Source organism: Antechinus flavipes, chromosome 3 (genome assembly GCF_016432865.1).
Source record: "Antechinus flavipes isolate AdamAnt ecotype Samford, QLD, Australia chromosome 3, AdamAnt_v2, whole genome shotgun sequence".
NCBI lineage: Eukaryota > Metazoa > Chordata > Mammalia > Dasyuromorphia > Dasyuridae > Antechinus > Antechinus flavipes.
Window position 1 is genome coordinate 358,655,953 of NC_067400.1, and position 19,141 is coordinate 358,675,093.

Consider the following 19,141-nt stretch of genomic DNA (forward strand, 5'->3'; position numbering starts at 1 on the left):
TATATTCTCTACCTGACCCTTGAAGACTACATAAAAATATTTCAGCATGTGTGGATATCATCTATTTTAGGATATGACATCTAGATAGATGTCCATCTCTGGGTATTTCTTTTCCTATCAATGATTTGAAGCCTTTATTTATAGCTTACAATGTCCAATGGACTACCAATGAGAAGACAAGATATTATTCTAGTCATAAGTACAGGAAGGAAGGATTCTTCCTTACTTTAGTATAATGGAAGATACAGATCGCACTAGGAGACTTATGATTCCTTACAAAATATTAATTTAACCAGCTGACTTATATCTCTGCCTCCCTACCCCATTCCCTAATCCCTTGCTTCTTTGTCTCTTTTGTCTCTGTATCTATCTTGGTTTGGGTTTGATTCCTTGCGTCTCTGTCTATCTCTAGGACTGCTTCTATATGTTTCTGAGATTTTCCTCTAGTATCTATCTTGTCATATTAAAAATCCTGGAAAACCTGAGAGTGTTAGCAGCAGCAATTGGAACATATGCAGTGGCTATATAATTACTAGGATCAGATTTGTGAGAAGGAAGACAGCAACATCACACAAAAATGCCTCCAAAAGACAATGCCATTTGGTATTTAATCAGACTTAGTGGAAATGAAGTGTGGAACTGACTATAAGGTCTGAGATGAAACTATTTTCATCCCAAAGAGGTTTGAATATTGGGCTCCCAAATGACTGAATATACTAGTAGTGATACATTACTGGATGCTGTTCTAATCATTTAAAAATTATGCAGCACTCCCTTTTCTGTATGAGAATAACTATCTTTTCCATTCATTATTTATATCATTTATTGAATAGTTCCTTTACTTCCCCTATATGTGGTAGGTACCTTTGAATAGAGTCAAAGATAGATTTGTTCCTCGGAGATCCAGGGTAGAATAGAATAAAATACTTAGGGAGGCTATTTTCCATACACGAAGTCAGGGATCCCCAGAAAAAATTAATTGGGGTCAGATAAAGTCCAGAAACTGACTGACACAAGTTGCTAGCCTCTTTAATCTCAGCCAAGAATTTTTCTCTGGCCAAGAAGGTAGACAATATATTATAGACATCAGATTTTATCAGTGGTTTTTGATGCAAATATTTTTCAAACTACCACTTCACTTCTTTATTTTTCTTATTTTACTTTATTTTATTTTTCATTAAAAAGATTAATTTTATAAAATTTTATAAAAGTTCAACTTTGTGTTACATTCTCACTCTCTCTTTTGTTTAGCTAAGAATTCTCCACCTAGGTATAGATATGAAAGAGATCTTCTCTATTTTTGGGAAAATAACATTCTCTATTTTTTAAAATCGTGTGACCACATATTTAAATTGAATATCTATTTTCTCATAATTCTAATAATTTTCTAATAAATGTAGTTTGAGATTCTGGCTTACGACAAATTTTGCCAAATACTATCTAGTTTTCCCAAAAGGCCTTTTCAGAAAGGGAGTTTCATTAATAATATATGTTTTTGGATTAATTATCTCCTGTTATAATTTACTTCTGTTTCTTTCTTTCTATTTTCTGTTTCTTATTAATGTAATTTTTCTATTGTTCTATTTTCTAGTTTTAATGAGCATCAAATAATTTTGATAACTATTATATTCTAATGTAGTAAAGATCTAATAATATTATAACCATTTGTTATTCTCATCATTTTCTTGACTATACTAAAACTTTATTTGTTTAAAAACTTTTTTATCATTGTTACATGTAATCATGTTATCATAAAGTATTTACTGTGTAGTTTGAGTATTAAAGCATTAAATTGATAAATTAATTGTGATATTATTTGATCATACTGGCATGGCCTAATAATGATTAGAGAGTACAAGTTCCTCAAGAGTAACATCTTTGTCTCTTTCCTTGTTTGCATTACTTAAGATCGTCTATCCCCAGCACTTTGTACAAAACTTATTAATCAATACTTGTAAAAAGAATGATGTACTAAATGTTTTCAATAACAAATTATTTCCTAAATGTGTTGAATTGGTGGAATAATATAAAAGTTCTTTTTATCATGTCCAGTAAGATAGCTTTGTATCTGCCACATTGTGGGTACTTCAAAAAAAAAGACCATGAACATGAGATGTTAAGAATTCTCAGTTGTTACTTTGATGAGGTATATTATGTTCTGTGTACTAAATTTTTATAGCTAAGAAGAAAGTATGACATTGATGTTGGTTATGTTTTACCATAAGATAATTTAAAATACACTTGTATACAAAAGGCTTTAAATGAAATTGTTGATAAGTCAATTTTCATAAATTTGGATATTGGCTCTGTCACCTTAGTTATATAAGTTTAATGAAATCACATACCTTCTTAGAGTCTCAGGCGACTTATAAATGGTGCTTGCAAAAGAGTAGGGGATGGTAGAATTTGGACAGGGTGTTCTCTAAAGCAAAACTTCTTATACTATGGGATCACCTACTTGAATGTGGGAGTCATGAAAATCTGACAACAGTTAAAGATATCAAATATTCCACTAAGATTTAATTCTTTATGTAAAAATTCACAAGTATATCTATCTCAGTATGCAAATTTTCTTTGGTCTTTAATAAATGATAAAATTATGTGTATACCAAAAAACTTTTAAAATAAATTTCTTTATGGTTTAATGTCAGTAAATATTTGATTTGTAAATCTATTTTATATACCTACATACCTGGGGTCATGTAAAAATTTTTTGAATGAAAAGATGTTGCAAGGAAAAAGTTTAAGAAGCCCTGCTATAAAAAACCTCCCAGTTATAAAGCTATGATCCTATGATCTGATGGTGATTATGATGTTGTTGTTGATGATGATGATGATTTTGATGATAGTATGACAAAGCAACACTATTACATTAATTCAAATAGTTTTCTTAATATTTTCATTGCTTGTTCAACTAATCATTTTTTCTCCTTTTACTTTATTTTCCAGTAAAATACTTCTCTAATCTGTACATTTTTCTCTCACAAACTTTGTACTTTCATATCTCTGGACCTTTGCCAATCATTCCTTTTTTTTTTTTTCTTCTATCATTTTCTACCAATCTGTAATTTTCTTTCCTTTTCTTTCCATCTCCCCAAACCCCCACTCATCCTTTAAAACACAATCCCTTTCAGGAAGTCTTTCCAGTCCAAAGCTCCTCACCTTCTGCTTCATTGGTGCTTATTATTTATACCACTCATTTGACAATTCATTATGAACTACTTTGTGCTATCTTGTTTCATACAAAATTAGTTAATCCATACTTGTTACTTAATTTTTAAATTACTTTCTTTCCAACTGGATTGTAAGTTTCTTAAGTGCATCCATGACTTATATTTCTTCATTTTCCTTATGACAGTACAGTTTTATAAATAGTAGATATCTGATAAATATTAAGGGAATAATTGATTTTTCTTATTATGCTGTCATAGCCATCTTTGATTCCATGATTCCCTGGGGAAGCAAAATGGAAGACAAGAAATATTGCAATATTCTACTTCCTTGCCTGAATGTGCTTAGTGATATCTACTGTTTTTATGTTCTATGGGGGTCAACATTCTATGTACATTTGTGTATATGTATGTTTACATGAGTATATGTTTATGCATGTATGCACACATACACGGAATGGAAAGCATATAAAAATTGTGAAAAAGAAACTTGACCTTGCATATTACTAGGGTAGATCTTCATTATGAATCTCAAAATCTCTCCCATATCCCCCTGAATAGAAATAAAATGGTTTCCTTTAGAAATAACCTAATGGTGCTGACATATTTTTTTGGGGGGGGAAGGGGCATTACAGGGACTCTAAATTGCCTTATTCAATGCCAAATTTACATTGATCTTACTTGTTTGTAATTCTGATAAAATTTAAAATATGTCCTTCATAGCTTTTATCCAGGATACCTGGGTTCAAACACTGATTAATTTCCCATGTTGAAATAATCATGGATCACTGTGATATGTATCAAATCACAAGGTTCAGTGTCTGAGTTGGACAAGGTTGACTCTGTTGTATGCACTTAATTCAGGGAACTGGAATTCTATTATATTCCCTCTTTAGTTTCAATGGCCAATGTAATTGTACACAAGGGAGTGATATTACTTAATCAGTGGCTTATTATCTATCAGAAGTGGTTTTAATGATATCCTCTTTTAAAGGTGTGTTGTCAATATACAATAAGTATTCTTTAGATTTTTAACTATAATTCATGCTTGATTTCTCATTGTCAAAGGATTACTGAGTCATGACTACAGAAGCCTATGCTTATGCCCCATTTTAACAGCACAGATTAATTCTTTTTTTTTTTTTTTTTTCTTGAGAGTAAAGCCTTAGAGGTAGGATACTTAGACTGGTTGGAGGACTGGGAAATGTCTATAACTCTTTGTAACCACCCCTGATGGATGATTGAAGACTGGCATTGATGGATTTTCAAGGAAGTTCCATTTAGTTGAACTTGCCTGAGGCTATAATTATAATTTAGAAAAACTGAGTAAGGATTAAATGACGGTAACATAATGGAAAACCTAGTAACCCCCATCTCCTCTGATCTCAACTATCAAGGAGTAGGTAAAAAAGGAAAACAGTACTTTTTTTGATCTGGCATTAAATGAAGTATTTGCCCCCCATCTCCAGAATTTTGACTTTTATTACAGAGCATTAAGCTCCCTATTAGTTTGCTACATATTTTATTCCCCAGAATTGATTCTTTTTCTCTCCCCCTTGTTTCTCTTTATCTCCCTCCCTCTGTTCTTCCCATTTCTCTCTCTTTTCTCTATCTTCTCTCTCTCTCTCTCTCTCTCTCTCTCTCTCTCTCTCTCTCTCTCTCTCTCTCTCTCTCTCTTTTTAATCGCTCTCCCTCTCCAATCTTGCTTTTGGAAGATATGAATATCTGAATGGTTACCTTCTTGAAATAATGATCTCAACCTTTCTTAGTTATTCCAAAGAGATGGTTCTGTCATTGGAAACTTCAAGTCAGATAAGAGGAGAGGATAGAACTGTGGCAGATGAATGAGGAAATTATTTGAGGACAGATAAAATGATGATATTTTTCTAGTGATAATATACAACTTTCTCTTTTAGACCCACCTTTAAATCAGGGCAGTCCTGTCTAGGATTCCATAGAAAATTGGTTCCTTCAAATTATAATCAGCTAAAGTGACCAAAGGAAAGTATTATTTCAACTTTTCAAGCCTTTTGAAAAAAACATATAGACAACCAATGTCAGAAATTTGAAGTTTGGATTACATGTATTATTTGGATTAGCAATACACTTCCCTTGATTTCACCCAATTATTTCATTCCTTTTTGCTTACAGCTTCATTTGTTCAAAGTGATTATGTTTTCTCTGTTCTTTGTTATGACAACATGAAATTAATATTTTGACATTGGAGGGTTAGGTTTTATAAACAATGAAGTCCCAGTGCTGTTAATTCACATTATTTGAGTCATGTATTATTTAAACCCATGAGAAACTAAAATTACACACAGAGATATCTATTATGTAAATATTTTATAGTAAAAAGAACTGATAAAAATGCAACATATACTCACCTTTATTACACATGATAGAAAACAAAAAATTAAATTCCAATTGTCAAATGTATATCATTTATAAATTTTAAGTGTTTGTTCCTCTAAACATTTAATTTGAGATTGCATATGGATAAACATACTTGTCAAATGTTAAGACAAAGAAGCTCTCAGCTGTTGTTTCTTTTCAATTTGTCTTGTCAAGTCATAGATATATTTAGTCAAATTGCAAAGTATCAAATGATATAAAAAAGTAACAAGGGGTAGAAGGAGGGGGAAAGTCCCTTTCCTCTCTTCTAACATCCCAATATGCAAGCACATAAACATGCAGACAATTATAATAATCTGAAATGATTAGGTACATGACCATGTGCTTTTTCTTATTATTCATTGAGAAAGAGAGGAGAGAGAGAGAGAGAGAGAGAGAGAGAGAGAGAGAGAGAGAGAGAGAGAGAGAGAGAGAGAGAGAGAGAAAGAGAGAGAGAGAGAGAGAGAGAGAGAGAGAGAGAGAGAGAGAAAGAGACAGAGAGACAGAGGGAGAACCAGAACACAACAGAAACAGATGGGTTTCCAGTCAACCTCTAGATAACCTTTTGAACTTGGCTTCTACTTTTCCAATTCTTCACCTAAATTCCCACAACATTTTCCTTTTAAGGGAAATTTGTTGTTGTCAGAAATATCAGTCAGTCTAGAACTGCACCAACTGACAGGCAATCATATTTGATTTCTGCAAGAACCCTTTAAAAAAACTTTTGGTTATAGTTTTATTATGGTCAAAAACTCAATATTATTTCAGGATAACTAGTCATCTTAAGACTGATTATAACAGCATATTTCTTTGTTGTACAACAGATGGTTACGCCATATGAAATAAACCTTATTAAGCACTGAAAAATAAGGAAGGAAATTTCAAATCCCTGAAACTAAACTTCTTTTTTTTTTTTTAATTTTAATAGCTTTTTATTTACAGGTTGTATGCATGGGTAATTTTACAACATTGACAATTGCCAAACCTTTTGTTCCAATTTTTCCCCTCCTTCCCCCCACTCCTTCCCCTAGATGGCAGGAAGATCAATACATGTTAAATATATTAAGTATAAATTAAATACAAAATAATTATACATGTCCAAACTGTTATTTTGCTGTACAAAAAGAATCAGACTCTGAAATATTGTACAATTAGCCTGTGAAGGAAATCAAAAATGCAGGCAGGCAAAAATATAGAGATTGGGAATTCAATGTAATGGTTCTTAGTCATCTCCCAGAGTTCTTTCACTGGGCGTAGCTGGTTCAGTTCATTACTACTCCATTGGAACTGATTTGGTTCATCTCATTGCTGAAGATGGCCAGGTCCTTCAGAATTGGTCATCATATAGTATTGTTGTTGAAGTATATAATGATCTCCTGGCCCTGCTCATTTCACTCAGCATCAATTCGTTTAAGTCTCTCCAGGCCTTTCTGAAATCCTCCTGTTGATCATTTCTTACCAAACAATAATATTCCATAATATTCACATAACACAATTTATTCAGCCATTCTCCAATTGATGGGCATCTACTCAGTTTCCAGTTTCTGGCTACTACAAAGAGGGCTGCCACAAACATTTTGGCACATACAGGTCCCTTTCCCTTCTTTAAGATCTTTGGAATATAAGCCCAGTAGTAACACTGCTGGATCAAAGGGTACACACAGTTGGGTGACTTTTTGAGCATATGAAACTAAACTTCTGCTACTAGTTCAGTTTTCTTGTTATTCTACGTATAATAATGAGGACATGATATTTGTATGCCATGCTTTTCATTTTTACTATCTAAAATGGGGATCATAAGTCCATATTAATTTGTAATTTTTTATGAAAAAGCTACATTGTCAGATTTTGTTAGTATTTATATACTCCGTTTTTAAAAGTCACTAACTGCTTCAAAATAGATGGAATGTATAAGGTCTCAAACAACCTCACTATATGTAAAAATAGTAGCATCCACAATTGAAAAACAAGATAAAGTCAGACTAGTTATCTATACTGGTTTCCTGGGACATGGTTCTAGTTGCAAAAAATCAAATTGTGCTTATGTACATGACTAGCTATTTTCATGATTATTTGCAGATCAAAGATTTCACTCTTAAGTCTTGAATAAGCATTCTAAACATCTAGTCCAATTGACAAAAATATTTTCCCATACTGCTGACTGTTGCTCATATATCATTCACCAAAAACAGTTTTGCTACAATTCTAATAATGAAGCTATAATAACAATCATAAAGTGTAACTCTTTAAGTCAGTCAAGTTGAATTCCATTTGCAAAATATAATCAAATGGAATTTCATGATTTGATAAATAGCATATAAATCTGCTATTATTGGTTTTCATTTTCATTTCAATACTACCAATTTCCATTTGCTTGCTGCCAGTTATTTAAAGTATTCAAATACCATTATTGCTCTCGATTACTATTTGAATAGGGCTTATTTCTGTATCCTCTACTACAACAAATAAAACTTCAATTCGCCTACTGTAGTAATTCCATCTCTGAAGTAAAAAAAAAAAAAATGAAAATTATAACACACAAGTATTTGAGCTTTTGTTTTAAATGAGGTTAAGTCCATGTCAGAAATGAGATTTTAATTTAATTGTATGCCAGAGAACAAAAAAAGGTCATTTCAATTACTTTAAGACACTCAAAAACGTAGTTTTTCTCTATTTCAATTTTTTTCTATTAAAATCCAATTGAATATTTTACATATCAAAATTTAATCAAAGATATGCTTAGTTTCCACTTTATATCTAACAAAATTTTCTTTAAAAAATTTTAGTTTTGTGTGGTTTCAGTGACCAAAGACCCCCACTTTATTTTGAAAGGACCAAAAACATAAACATAAAAAGGCTACTTGAAAGAAATAATTATTTCATTCTGCCTTTAAATCTCTAATGCCTAAGACAGTGCCTAGTGCAGAGTAGGTGTTTAATAAGTGCTTGTTAATAGATCAATGAAATATTTTATCTAGATACACCCTAATTAATGCAAACATGTCAGAAGATTGATGATGCTATAAATTCTTTAAAATACATAATAACCAACATGTCAGTGGAAGTTATAAGCAAATCATCTGACCATAAAATATTTTCATTGATTTAATTAATATAACAAACTGAGTTACACAATGGCTATAGTAAAATGGTATAAGCCAAATCATATATATTAAGAGGAAAATCTACAAGTTATCTAAAAGCAACTGGGATTCAGCTAATAACATATTATGTTAAAATTCTTTGTATTATAGAACTGTAGCACCAGAAGGCTCCTCAGAGATTTTTTTTTCCAATACCTTCTTCTTTTTTAAAATTATTAGGAAACTTAAGCATTGTAAATGTCCAAGGTTAAACAGCTAGTGAGGGGGCAGAACCAATACAAGAAAGGAATTCTGGCCCATTAGCTAGAGGTTTTTCTATAAACAAAAATTAGATTAATAAATTGGAGGAATGCCACATCTATCTCTGTATATACAGATATATGTATATATCTGTATACATATACATATATAGGAATATACACATGTGTATATATACAATAAAACTCTCCTTCAATGTATTTGTCTTTTGTATGTGTGTGGAACCATCAGACTGCTATACATACAACACACATATATGTTTGGGTATACATATACACATGATTTCTGTATAAGAAATGACAATATATTGTTTCTCATGATAGACAATTCTTTAGGTTAAAAATAACAATGCAACAGAAAAAATAGCTGACAGCATATTTTTGGTAATATTCTCTTACTAGTTATTATATTAAATATTATTCATCTTACTAGATTATTTTGGGGAGTTATTTAAGTAGGAATGATATTGCCTGACATAATGATAGATTTTTACACTATTTGGTTCTATGTGTTTTTATGGGGGAGGAGGAGTTGCTTTTTTAAGGCCAATTCTTGTTCTTGGAGAGTCAATGGCCTTTTTGGGGAGATTACACCAATATATGAAACTATATCTATAGCTTTTGACACAATATAATTAGGTACACAAGTTATGTAGTTAAGATGATAAGTAGTATAAGAGTTGAGAAAATTGAATGATCAATTTCACAGCAGCTACCTGAATCCAGCATAGTAATAATGACTCAAGATTTTAGGCAATAGTTTCAAAACCATTTTCTCTGTCCTTACACCACAAACTCCATCTGTTTTTTGGAGTCCTGTGGGATCATGTGGACTTGACAATCTGACACTGATTATTTTATCCTCTAATCACAAAATATATTTTTCTTCTATATTCTTAACTGGAATAACAACCCTCTTAAAAAAAATTAACATCACATCTTTAAATCTTATTTTCTCATTTAAAAAAGTATTCTAATATACATAGACCCTCTTCCCCCCAAAAAAGAGAAACAATAACAATGCAAGAAACATCTCAAAATACTTATCTAAGACAAAATTAATCTACTTTTGAAATGTCCAGAGTCAGAGGTTTTTAGGAAGCTAATAAATAAATATCTGGCAGGAAACATAGTAAACAGATCACTGAACTGTTAACTTTACATTCTTTGATAGGTGAGTTTACCTCTATAACTCAATTGAGGGATCATAGAAATAGAGCTGGGGGATTTTAGAGACTATAAAATCTAACTCCTCATTATACAAGTGAGAAAAACTGATTCCAAAGAAGTTGGAGTCACAAAGAGTGACACACTACAACTGAACATGAACGAAATCGCATAGAGAGAAACATATCAGGAGTGAGATTTAAACTTAAGAATTTCAACTCTTGAGTCAGTGAATTTTTTTCCTATATCATCCTAGACAAAATAAATATTGTAGTCCATTCTGACTACCTAGAACTACATAGTTCTATAATTGTAGTCATGATTAACCCATGCTTATAGATTCATGAAAAACAATTTTTTAATAGTATAGTCATATTGTAGGTGAATAATATTTTCTACCTTGGCTCCAATAATTGGCTCAACTATGGCTGTTTTTCTCTGGGGGAAAAGGGTGTATTATATTTAAAATAAGGATAAAAACATGACACACGCTACCACAGAAGTAACATAGGACATTAATTCAACTCACCTCCAGAGATTTCGACGTTGTTCCTCCAGTTGTGTTAACAAATGTTCAATATATTTATTTGAATCCATGTATTCCTATGAGGAAAAAATAAAAATAGTCACCAAAATTATATTTATTTGACTATCCATAAAATGAAGAGTTTAGCTAAGTTACCTTCAAATTTATATTATATATATATTATACAAACAGAGACACACAGAGACAAAAACACACAGACACACATACCACATATATGTGTGTGTGTGTGTATACACATAATTTATTCATCCTAGTACATCTATTCTGTATAAAACATTTGTGGTAGGTATTAAAAGAAATACAAAGATAATACAATATTCCACCTTTCTAGGAAGTTACATTCTAGTATGGAAGAAAAGATAGATATATCAATATTGATAATGTAATTAAATAATGCCTTATAATAATTAATAAGCAATACATTAATTAATGATATAAAATCAGTCATAAGTGCATAAGAAAGTTCAAGTAATCACTTGGTAAAATAGAATGTGTTTTTTTTTTTTCCACATCAAGTCAGACAAAAGGAAAAAAAAAACTATGTCAGATGCCTGGAGAAATTATTTGAGGACAGATAAAACTATGAAGTTTTCCCGTAATAATATACAGCATTCTCTTTCAGTGTCACCTCCAAATCAGACTAGCCATGAGGGGCTGCCTAGGAAATTGGTTTCCTCAAATTATAACCATGTAAAGTGACCAAAAAAGTATTAATTCCACATTTCTTCACCTTGTGGCTAATTTATTATTATTATTTTGTTTCTTATATAACATGTCAAAGAGAGGCATTTTCTTTTGTTCTAATGAAAATTTTTCTTATATAATTTTGTAATTTGAGTTTTTGTAAGTTGAACTTTATATTGTAAAGGATTTTGGTGATGAATGCTTTTTTTTTCTACTATGCTTCAGATCAAGTCAAAAGATGAATACTTTTTAACACAAATAATTTCTACTAATTCCTAAGATAATATGTCAGAGGTTTTATATTTTCAAGATTTCTTCAAGTATGGTGTGCCTGTAGTTGTGTTTTGCTTGCTTGCTGCATATTAACATAAAAATTTCATAAAATAGGTAACAGAAATTCTTTTTATTATATAAAATCAAATCAACATTTTCTACTATATACCATAATAAGCTCAAAATGAATTCATCAGCTTAATTTAAAAGCTATAAAAATATTAAAAGAGATTAGGCCAGACAAGCTTCCCAGGTAAGTCTATGGAATGAATTATTAGCCTTACAGGAGACAGAAACAATTACAAGAGTTTATGTATAAACAAAAGATAGCTTTGACTACATGAAATTGGAAAGTTTCTCCATGAACAAAATTAGTGCAATTGTAATAAGAAGAAAATGGCAGAGTGGTAAAAGAAACCTTTATATCAATTGTCTTTTCTTTAGTATTCCATAGCCAAGACAGCTAGATGACTAATAAATGACAATGTAATAAAATATTTGTATACTGTAAGAAAATTATGCATATAATGAGAAGAGAAAAATTTATTTAAAATTAAGTAAGCACAAATAAAAGAATTCTCTCTATATACACACATATGTACATATTTATGTATATATGTTAAACATTTATTAAATATACATGTGTGTGCTACAATGATGTCAACAGAAAGAACAATAACAAATCAATTAGAACTAAATGCTGAGGAAATTGAGTGTATGCACATCAATTGGGGAATGGTTGAAAAAGTTATGATCTTGAATGTAATGGAATGTTATTATTCTATAAGAATGGTGAACAGACTGTTTTCTGGAAGTACTTACATGAACTGATGCTAAGTGAAGTGAGCAGAACCAGAAGAATATTGTACACAGTAATAGCAAAGTTATGTCAGACTTAGCTTTTCTCAAAAACACAGTGATCCACAATAATTCTAATAGACTTGGCTTAGAAAATGCCATCCACGTCCAGAAGGAGAACTATGAAGACTGAATAAAGATCAAAGAATAGTATTTTTACCTTGTTGTTTGCTTTTGTTTCTCATTTTTTTCCCTTTTGTTCTGATTTTTCATTTACAACATGACAAATATGGAAATACATTTAAAATGATTGTACATGTGTCACTCATATCAGATTGCTTACTGTCTTGGGGAAAGGGGAATTAAGGGAGGGAGGGAGAAAAAAATTGGAACTCAAAAATCATACCAAAATGAATGCTGAAAACTATCTTTACACATAATTGAAAAAGTAAAATACTATTGAAATTAAAAAAAAAACTAAATTCAGTAAAGTTGTAAGAAAGACTTATCCTTAAGAATATATATGAAAATGCATTTTACCATATATTTTCAGAGATAGAGGGGCATATGAATGTGAAACATAAAAAGTAATATTAGATATTTTGGATATATTAGCTAAGTTTACTGAACTGTTTTTCCCTCCCTTTTTTATTCTTTCTTTTAAGGGAAAAATCTCTTTGGAAAAGTTGAGGAAAGGATATATTGAAAAATGAAGGTGACCATGAAAAGATATCAATGCAATTTATCTTTTCAAAGAATTAACTTTTGACTTTCAAGATCTAGTCAGTCAACCATTGCCTTTTTTGATTCAATTGCTTTAGGTAGAAAAGAATGCAATGGTGTCAATCTGCCCATGAAAGCTACTGTGACATTTCATAGGGATTTGAAAAAAAAAAAGATAGCTCTAGTTGTCATTGATTTTTGCACTTTCTGAAATATTGATTTCTTATGCTTGAATACTGGAGATTATCTATTTCTGCCACACTAATGTGTATTCTAATAGAAAAAAAAATCAGTAGAAAGTAGTCTGGAATCATTGAAAAAACACTGCCCTAGAGATCTACACTTTCTAACAGTGACTAGCAATTTAACCTTGTATAAATTACATGAGCTCATTAGGACTTAGTTTTCTTATCAGTCAAATAACGAGACTTAATTCAATGATTTCCAGTATTTTTCAGCTATAAAATGCTATGATTCATTCGTTCATTCATTCATCATTACATTTTTTGAGAACTTACTGTACATAAGATGTTCAATTTAGTGTTAAGATAATTCTATGAACTAATTCCACAGAAGTAAAGGACAAGGCCTCAAGGCTATCACTTTGACATTGGTGAGGGGAAATTCAGGATCTCAGAAAAAGATTCAGCACAATCTTGCTAACCCAGAAAAGGAGATTTCAAATACAAGTTGGAAGGCAAAGAAGGTCATGAAGATGTCACTTTGAACTATCAACAGGATACCAGATAAGGCCAGCTAGTAACATACAAGGTCATAAAATTCCTGCCAGAAATGTTCACAGTCCTAATCTGGAATTAATTTTAAATAGATCAGTGAGGAGGGATGATGTAACTAAGACACAAATCCAGAAAAGGAGAATATCTTCAAAAACCCTTTAAGCAAATCCTCAAACACACACACACACACATACACACAAACAACAACAACAACAACAACAACAACAACAACAACAACAACAACAACAAAACATAGCTTGTCTGAGAGATCAATTGGAATTCCTAGAAAAAATGAAGTTTTTTTTAAGGGCTAAAATTATATAAATAAATTAAAATTATTAGAAGGAATTAATAAAGAAATGAAAACAACAAGAGAGATCTAGAAGGAAAATTAATGATAGCACAAGATTTGTAAAACCCTACTTAAGTAATAGACTCCATGAAAATTAGAATGAACTAAACAGAAGTTAATAACCCCATAAGACCACATAAAAATTGACCTAGAAATCAGGTTAATAAGAAAAAAGTCCGCATATCATATTACAAAAAAAAACCATAAAAGAAAACTGTCCAAGCATGTTAGGATAAAAGAACAAAGAAAAGATAAAAAAGTCACCAGTCGCATCTTGAAAGAAATCCCCAAAAGAAAACTCCCAGAAGCATCACAATCAATAAGGAGCAAAGAGATCCTTCCTTAGCATAAAACACTGTCTACTCATTATCTGGAACCAACATTGCTAGATCTCAGTAGGTCCCTTTACTCTTTAGCTCCTCATTTTCTTTATTTTTAAAATGAACTAGATTAAATTTTATCAGGTCTTTTAACTTAACCTTTTCTGATGATTCAAAACATATTACATTACTAGCTTTACAAATCTTTGCAGTGATGTAAAACAGGGGTATAGGCTATAAAAGACTCAAAAAATTTTAAAAATAGTCCATGGAAATGAAAGAGACCCCAGAACTCATTCAGTTCAATTGTTTAATTTTTTTAGATGAAGAAACAGAAGTCAAATGAAGTGATTTGCTTAAGGTCATACAGCTAATTAGTGGTCAAATCCTTTAAATTTTCCTAGCTCTCACACTAATATTATTGCTACTGTCATAGAAGAATGCATTTCATAACACATTTTCATTCAACTAAAGAATGCTAAAGAACCAAAGACTATAAGTGAATTGATAGTTCCAATCATGCTATAATCAACTCCCATAAAATTTATTTTGTTTTATTAGGATTTTATTTAATAGATATTATATAATTAATAAAGCTGTGAGATAAGGAATAGAATTTTTTTGGTTATTGTTTTGTAAAGACATTTGTCAAAATGGAATGGAACTGCACTGACATTTAAGAATGATGGAATCTTCATTGTACATTATTGACTCATTTATGCTATCACTGGTAATAAAATTAGGAGTTATACCTGCAACTATCCAAACACTCTAATTTGTTCTTAATCTGCTTGGAAGTATTTATCTTCCCTGTTAGGTTGGACCAAGCATTGCCAAGTAAACTGGAATGTAAAATTCATTATCTTTTTTTCTCCTCCCAATATGGGTAAATCACCAAAGAAAATGTACATTGTCTCTTCTCCCAGAGATTTATTAGACTATTTGAAGGCTAGAGGTGTTTTAACATTAAAGTTCCTGGATATTCAAAGAAGCCTTTAATGCAGAAGTTAAGGATAATAATTTTCAACCCAAAGAGAATACATATAAGTTTGTGTGTTATTCTCTTAGGCTATGACTCTGTAGATAAACTAAAACTATATCCAGAAAACCAATACTCTAATTAAAATATTCATATACATATTGTCTTGATATATAGCAAGCATTGATGATATTTTTGGGAAATGAGGTAAGAAATTTGGTTTTGAACTTTACTTCTTTTAAATTCTGACAAGTATGTCTATTATATTTACTTGGGTGAAAGATCACATGGGTATGTCCTTCCAGAATGCAAATCACAAATACCTTTAAAACTTGTAAATTATTCTGGGGGAAAAAATGCCCATTAGGTAACCAGTCTTCTGAATGAAATGAAAACCTTTTTACTATTTTATTTCCAGCATCTGCTACAGTGCTTTACATGTAAGGACATGGAATCCTAAAATCATAGAATTTAGAGACTGTTTAATACAACTCTTTCTTTTTACAGAGAGGAATCTGAAGTACAGAAGGTAAAAGAGCCTGCCAAAGATCAAACAGGTAGTGGGTGGTAAAGCCAAGAATTCAAATCCAAAGCCCATGATTTTAAATCCAGCATTCTACAGTTCCCTGTTGTTGCTATTGTTCAGTCATTTAACCATGTCTGACTCTTTTTGATCCCATGGATTTTGTCCATGAGATTTCTTTTTGGCAAAGATACTAGAGTGATTTGTCTTTTTCTTCCCCAGTATGTACCTATTTTATAGATGAGGAACTGAAGAAAACAGGAGTTGAGTAATTTCCTTGGTGTTATATAGGTGGTCTGAAACTGAATTTGAAGTCTTCCTGACTCCAGACCCAGTATTCTACCTACTGCACTACCTACTTGCCCCTTCTACTCTCTACCATTTCCCTAACAAATACTTGCTGGATTCCATTTAACTAGCTAAACTGGTCCTCGGAGGACAAATACCTTCTGCCACTAATCCAGTATCTGAACACATTCTAACTTGGTACAATCTGCCCAACCTCGTGCTCTGCTGGAATAACTTCAACAATTTAAGGTCGCTTCTATGCTACAATGTGCATTGGAATGGGAAAAATATATAACAGATACTTACCACATACAAATGTTACTGTCTCTTAGCCATCCTACATTACATTGGGCAAGTAGGTGAAATTGTAAATAGAGAGCTGAGCCTGAGGTCAGGAAGATCTGAGTTAAAATGTAGCCTTAGACATTTACTAGCTTTGTGACTGAGCAAATCACATAACTTCTGTTTTTCTCAATTTCCTCAACTGTAAAATGGGAATTATAATAGCCCTATCTTGCTGGGTAGATGTAAGAATCATACCAGATAGTATTTGTAAAGTGCTTAGCTCAGTGTCTGGCATCAAAGAAGAGATGCTTTTATAAATGCTTATTTCCTTCCCTATAATAATATTACATTGATATTTATAGAATGCTTTAAAGTTTTTAAGGCCTGTTACATATGCCTTCTCACTTGAACTTTACAATCATTCTATCAGACAGGTAAAACAAATATTATTATTTCCATTTCATGGCTGAGAAAACCAGAAGATGATGTGATTTTTCTATGGTCATACAGTTAATAAATATCAAAAACTGAAATTGGCTTCAGATCATCCTTATCTAAATCCAAGAATCTATTCTCTACATCATGATGCCTTTGTCACAGTTTGGTTGGTCTTAGTATTGGCATTGGTCTACTTTAACCAGAGCCTGACATTTCATATACAATAATGGTAGTGATCTCTGGCATTCTCCTATGTTGGTTAACATAAACACTGAACCAGAGATCCCACCTATACCAAAAATGTACTTGTATAATTTGTCTTAAATGAATTTTTACTAAGGTACAGCATTAAAAAGACATCTGTTCCTTTGCTAAACTTATGCAAATTGGAATCATTTTGGAAATATATTTTAGGAAATGTGCTATTCCCTTTGCTTAATGCATACCTTTCAGGATGATTAGCATAAAACACTTAAAGAGATTAAAGGTTTATAAATATACTGAACCTTGCATTCCTATGTAGTATAAGCCTACTTGAAATGTTTTTTTTCTATTGTCTTAAGTACACCAGTTTGAAGAATAAAAGCAAAGCAATAAATGTCCAAATGTCCATTTCATGTACTATCTGATTAATTGTCTGATAAAAAATAGAGGGTTAAAGCAAGACTGGTTTGGCAGGAGCTTAAAGTATAATAAATAATTACAACACAGCTTACAGAATCCCCAAAGATAATCTCCATATTGTAATCATCATAATTTATGGTAGGTCTTGTGAAGTTCTGTCAACAAGTCTGTCATCACTAATGCAGGGTCCCTAATTCACCTCTGGGCCATGGAACACCACTGCTGGGACCAGCTGTTCAACTCAACTAGAATATTATTAGATGCAGGAATTTCTACAATTAGGAAACAACAAAGTACTCTAACATATGTTTTGGCCCTTAGAAATCATTTTGTCATCATAATGAAAAGGTACATTTACACTAGAAAAGGCCTATTCTCATTCTCTCTCTCTCTTTCTCTCTCTCTCTCTCTCTCTGTGTGTGTATGTGTGTCTGTGTGTCTCTCTCTTCCTCTCTGTCTCTGTCTCTCTCTTTATCTCTGTCTTTATTTTATCTCTATCTTCTATCTCTATCTCTTGTGAAAATGGAATGATAAATAGGAAATTGTCTGTTACACAACAGATGCACATCAAAATCTTTTAGTAACCTTTTTTCGAATATTAAATCATTGAAGACATTTTAGCCAATTGTTCATTTATTCAATTGTTTGTTACAGAACTGTATTCTCAATACATTAGAATCTTTTTGTGATGTTTATCTAAATCACTTGAACTATTCCCAGCTTGATATATTTAATGCAGTCATGTGTAGACATGTAAAAAAAAAAAAAAAAACCTTCGTATTTGTGTGAAACCTCCAGAAAGTCTTTCAACCTAATAGGATACAACTATCATAAAAATCCCAGTTTTGGAGATGATGTGAAGTAATGGGCCTATTAATTCACTCTTTGTGGGGTCAATAAGTAGTTTGTCTAGATTTTAGCAAAACAATAAAGACACTAATTTTTTGGAGTGGTGGAAAAAGAACAATATAGACTACATAATAGTATAATTAAATACCTTCCAACTTTGAAATTGGATTCATCTGTCCTTGTCAATGACATCTCTTCCAATGATTCTCTCCAGTAAAATGTAATTCTCTCCTGTCCAGTCTCTTACTCCTAGCTTATTACTATTGTGTTTACAGTATTAGTGTACATTAATATTCCTCTTCCTAGATTACAAACTCCTTAAGATTAGACTATGTCACTTTTTTTCTTTGTATTTTCTTTATCTAGCATAATTCCTTGTCTATATTTGGCACTTAAATGTGGGTTGAAGTTGTTGAAAACAATTTAAGTTGACTTTCATTGGGGCAAATAGTATTTCCTCCTCAATATCCAATTCAAACTTCCCTAAATTCACAGCCCTCAAGGGAAGATTTGTTGGAAGCCAAGGCATAAATTGAGTTATATGCTGGCATTTTACTGTCTTATTCTGACAGGAATAAGATCTATTTCTAGATAGAAAACGTTAACATTTAGCCTGACAAAAAGGCTAC

The 19,141-nt window shown here is 31.5% G+C and overlaps 1 protein-coding gene across 1 annotated transcript in view; it reads right to left on the minus strand.

Annotated features, from left to right (window-relative positions):
* Positions 1-19,141, minus strand: part of NCKAP5 (NCK associated protein 5) — a 1,106,193-nt gene that overhangs the window by 668,743 nt on the left and 418,309 nt on the right. Inside the window, exon 3 of the mRNA XM_051985772.1 lies at positions 10,622-10,695. Coding sequence (XP_051841732.1) covers positions 10,622-10,695 — 74 coding nt within the window. The remainder of the gene's footprint in view (positions 1-10,621; positions 10,696-19,141) is intronic.